Genomic DNA, 5343 nt, shown 5'->3' on the forward strand with positions numbered 1-5343 from the left:
GCAGACCACCTCCCTTCAACCTGCCCCCCATCATCAGGCAGACCACCTCCCTTCAACCTGCCCCCCAGCATCAGGCAGACCACCTCCCTTCAACCTGCCCCCTCAACATCTGGCAGACCACCTCCCTTCAACCTGTCCCCCATCATCTGGCAGGCCACCTCCCTTCAACCTGCCCCCCAGCATCGGGCAGGCCACCTCCCTTCAACCTGCCCCCCATCATCTGGCAGACCACCTCCCTTCCTCACTTCAAATCTCTGCCAAAAACTCATCTGTTCTCTCAGACATTTCACTCAGTGTAAATTGATCTAGAGTTTTTTAATCTGTGACCCTGTGTTTTAAATGCATTTTATTAATTCTTCAGTTATTATTATTAGTGTATATATATATTTTTTTCTCTTTAATTTACACACTGATTGTTGTTGTTGTTATTAAGCACTTTGATAACAGGCTCTGTTTTAAATGTGCTCTATTAATAAAGTTGACTTGACTTGAAACTTGCACTAACGATAAAATAAGAACAAACGTCTCAGTTCTGTTGAACTCTTTGCGTCTCTGGACTTTGTTGTGCTGAGTGTCTCTGTGGGACATGCAGATGTTTAGGACGTACAGGAACGTCGGTGAAGAAGAGCAGGTCGTCGTCACAGATCCCACAGCCGTGCTCGTAGGTCCAGACTGTGGGGACGTAGTTCCCCAGGTAGTTCAACTGCAGCTGCAGGGACAGAGGACAGGGACGAGACGTAAACTGGATTATCAGTTCATTTAATCTAATCGTTTGGTCAGAGATTAAAAGCTCCTCCTTCAAGGTTTTAGTTCCAGACAAGATGATTTCACTGATTCAGGTCATAAAACAGTTTTTCAGAGACATGAAGAAAAACAAGAAACCGTTTTTTCTTCATCCTGATGCTGCTCAATAATCCAGGTAGAAAAATATATAAAACTTAATAATCCAGGTAGAAAAATATATAAAACTTAATAATCCAGGTAGAAAAATATATAAAACTTAAGTCAGGTCTTCTGGACGTTCAAAAAAACAAAACAAAAAAAAGTTTTGAACGTCCAGAGGACCTGACTTGAGTTTTTAGAGTTTTATCTTTAGTTTGAAATAATTTCACAGTTTTTAAAATACAACAATGTGTTTGTCAGCTTCAGATTTCCTGTTTGACTCAAAAGTCCAACATTCTCAGATTAAGTATGAAATATTTCATGTTTCCTGTTTTGGGTCAAACCCTTTCATGGTGTTCTTTAGAAACACCACAAACAGAAAATATTTTATGTGTTTCTGAGCTGATGTTTCTACAGATTTCAGTTCTGGACCAAAGGTTTGAGCCAGAACTTCAGCAGGCGTCGCCTCAGGTCGGGTTGACATCATCTTCATTCTGTTTATAAACAAATGTTTACTAACAACACAACATTATACTCAGATAAACTTCCTGAACGCTCAGTAAACTTCATGTCCTTCACAAACACTGGATGGAGAAGAACATTTGGTCTGTTCTCACTTAATGGATGCTAATGGCTACATGCTAAACTGTGAACATTCTGTTCAAAGTATAGATTATATCCCCCCAAATTACCAGATTAATTAAAACATTACCAAAACAATTTATTAATCTGATTCAAAATATAATCGATATCATCCTATAACTCCACATTTACCCACTCTATCTATTAATGGAATATCATTTAGTGACAAAATATTCAACACCCACACGATCAGAAGGCGTCTGAGTGAAACTTTATTCTCTGGGAAAATAAATAAAAATAACAAACTTTGCACATTTGACAAAAAGTCAATAGAAATGTTAAGAACTCTATATTTAAAACTCCCCGTACAACCAAAGGCTAAAGAAGCGCACTTTAAAATGTTAAATGCAGTTGACCCCTCCAAAGAGCTACGAAGAACTCGTTTTAATATCGATGACAGTAAAGGCTCGTTCTGTGAACAGGATCTAGAAACAATAAATCATTTCTTCTTTGAACGAAACAAAACCTAAATATTCTGGAATCACTTGGAAAGATGGATCACACTGAAAATTACACTTCCTCGATCTATTTCCAGAGACGTGGGAACATCTGGAGTATTATTGGAAAACAAAAAAATGGAACTCGGTTGTAATCTGATATTTTGTCTGGAAAAATGATTTATTCATAAACAGAGTTCTAAGATCATCCCCAGCTTTTAACATTGTTTATCTGAATTCCATCTATTTTTGAAATCCCTGAAATATATTGAAACACATGAAGACCTGTACGAAATGTTAATGGAACTGTGCACTAATGCATGTTAATCCTAATCCCAAAACATATAATCCTTGTTGTAGTTAATTTTATTTCTTTTTTCTCTTTCTTTCATTTTTTCATATCGAAGTGTGACTCTGTTACGCCCTTTGTAGAGTTACATTATTGTGAACTGCCATGTTTGTTTTGTACTTGTTTTTGCTAAATAAAGTTTTCTTTAAAAAAAGTAAACTTCATTTCCTGTTTCTGCTGTCACATGGGGCAGGCGGAGGCCTCTGATTGGTTCGTTACCTTTGTGGGTCCGTTTCCATGGATGATGACAGGAAGTGTGTCGTAGGCGACGTTCCTCAATCTGACCTTTGACCTCTCAAACTTCAGGACGACCTCGTCTGTCAGATGGGCGTGTGTTAATGTTGATATTTCAAATTGCAAAATCCCATGATCACATGGTCCTATTGTCATAGGACCATGTGATCACATGGTCATATGGTCACATGGTCCTATGGTCATGTGATCAGTTCATGGTACCACAGTTCAAACCTTTGACTGAAGATACTAAAGATTTAACTCTACAACAAAAAGGAGAGAAACTACAACAACATAAGACCCGAGAGTCTAGGAAGGAAAATTGGTTCTGCTTAGTCTCACCGATGGCGCCGTTCAGGTTCTGAAAGATCCGGGAGCGATGGTCCAGAGTCATATTGAACTTGGTCTGAAGAGACAGATCCCATCAGTTAATAAAACTGATAAAATCACTTCACTGTTTTAAAATTCAACGGCAGAAAATACCAGAACCGGGTCAGATCAGGTGTTCTGACACAGTTTACCACCTGAGTCATGTCCAGGTAGATGTGTTAAACTGGACTCAGGTCAGGTGATCTGACCCGGCCGGTTCTGACCCAGTTTACCCTCTGAGTCTTGTCCAGGTAGATCCTGGTGTAGAACAGCTGGTCGTCATCGTTGTCTTTGTATTTCCACTGCTGGATGATGGCGCTGAGGTCCGGAGCGAACCCCATGAAACCTGAAGGCAAACACCCGATCAGTACCACTGAGCTGAACCAATGACTTTCTGACTTGTTCTGGTTCCGGTCCCTCACCTCCAGAGTTCAGGTATCGTTTCCCAGAATGCACTTCGGGGTATTTGGAGGCCAATCGCTGGTCGGGCCAGCAGAACCCCTCAGCTGAGAAAACCACTCTGTGTCCCAGGCGAGAAAACTTGGAGAGCAGCTCGTCTGGACCCGAAGCAAATATCACATCGTAGCTGCAGACGGAAACAAACACAAGTTATAAAATGTTTTAATAAACTGTCTGTTTTAATAAACTGTCTGTTTTAATAAACTGTTTTAATAAACTGCCCATTTTAATAAACTGCCTGTTTTAATAAACTGCATGTTTTAATAAACTGGCTGTTTTAATAAACTGACTGTTTTAATAAACTGCATGTTTTAATAAACTGACTGTTTTAATAAACTGCCTCTTTTAATAAACTGCCTGTTTTAATAAACTGACTGTTTTAATAAACTGTCTGTTTTAATAAACTGTCTGTTTTAATAAACTGTCTGTTTTAATAAACTGCCTGTTTTAATAAACTGACTGTTTTAATAAACTGTCTGTTTTAATAAACTGCATGTTTTAATAAACTGCATGTTTTAATAAAGTGACTGTTTTAATAAACTGCCTGTTTTAATAAACTGTCTGTTTTAATAAACTGTTTAATGTAATAAACTGTGTATTATAATAAACTGTTTGATGTAATAAACTGTTTGGTGTAATAAACTGTCTGGTGTAATAAACTGTCTGATGTAATAAACTGTCTGATGTAATAAACTGTTTTAATAAACTAATGTAATAAACTGCCTGTTTTAATAAAATGCCTGTTTTAATAAACTGCATGTTTGTTTTTATAAACTGTTTAATTTAATAAACTGTGTATTGCAATAAACCATTTGATGTGATAAACTGTCTGATGTAATAAATTGTTTTAATAAACTGTTTAATGTAACAAACTGTTGATTGAAATAAATTGTGTGTTGTAATAAACTGTTGTAATAAACTGTCTGCTGTAATAAACTTTGTTGTAATAAACTGTTGTAATAAACTTTGTTTTGTAATAAACTGTCATAATAAACTGTTTAATGTAATAAACTGTTGATTGAAATAAATTGTGTGTTGTAATAAACTGTTGTAATAAACTTATAATAAACTGTGTTGTAATAAACTGTTGTAATAAACTTTGTTTTGTAATAAACTGTTTAATGTAATAAACTCTCTGTTGTAATGAATTTTTCAGAGTAATAAACTTTTAATGTAATAAATGTTCCAGTGTAATAAAATCTGGTTGTAACAGAGATCCAGCTGTAATAAAAGTCCCGTCATAATCAACTTTCCTGATTTACCAAGACTTGCTGTCTAATAAACTCCTTTGTGTCATTCAGCTGATCAACACATTGATCGTTTAGTTTCCATGGTTACAGGCTGTACCCTGAGTCCTGACTGTCAGGCACCAGCAGACGGTGTGTTCCCCACCTCTGATCCGTCTGTTTCCAAATGTTTTTATCAGTTTTTTATTTATTTTTTTATTCTGAAAACACGCAGGAAAGTTTTGTTTGGGAATAAAAACCAGACTCGTGTTTCTGAGAAACTCCGTCACAGATTGTTCTCCGTAGCTTTATTAACAGGCGTTCTGATCACAATCACCTGACTCACGAACAGGTGAGACAAAACAGGACAGGTGAGTCTGGTTTCTGACGGGACAAAGAACAAAAGGAAGAACAAAGAGAGACGGGAAGAAAAGACACGAGGACACAAAGATCATGAGTCACCTGTCCACAAACATGATGATCATCTCCTTCTTCTCAGAGTGCTTCAGAAGCTCCTTCTTCAACCATCGGACCTTCTGACCTCCACCCACGGTCCGAGCCACGTCACCACCCTTCCACTCCTCGCCCAGACCCAGAACCTGCACCAGAACACCACCATCATTGAGCCCATCCAGTCAAAGACCTCAGACTCTGCATGTTATACCACAGATTCAACTACAAAGTAAACTCCAGAGTACACTACAGATTAAACTACAGAATAAACTACAGGATAAATTCAAGATTC

General features: G+C 37.5%; 1 protein-coding gene across 1 annotated transcript in view; it reads right to left on the reverse strand.

Moving 5' to 3' along the window:
• plod3 (procollagen-lysine, 2-oxoglutarate 5-dioxygenase 3) overlaps positions 1-5343 on the reverse strand; it is a gene marked incomplete in the record, with an annotated part of 34637 nt that overhangs the window by 25958 nt on the left and 3336 nt on the right. The window contains 6 exon segments of the mRNA XM_037677111.1: positions 608-709; positions 2530-2627; positions 2887-2950; positions 3147-3259; positions 3336-3499; positions 5061-5197. Coding sequence (XP_037533039.1) covers positions 608-709; positions 2530-2627; positions 2887-2950; positions 3147-3259; positions 3336-3499; positions 5061-5197 — 678 coding nt within the window.

Source organism: Nematolebias whitei, chromosome 1 (assembly GCF_014905685.2).
Source record: "Nematolebias whitei isolate Nwh7 chromosome 1, NemWhi1, whole genome shotgun sequence".
Taxonomy (NCBI): Eukaryota; Metazoa; Chordata; class Actinopteri; order Cyprinodontiformes; family Rivulidae; genus Nematolebias; species Nematolebias whitei.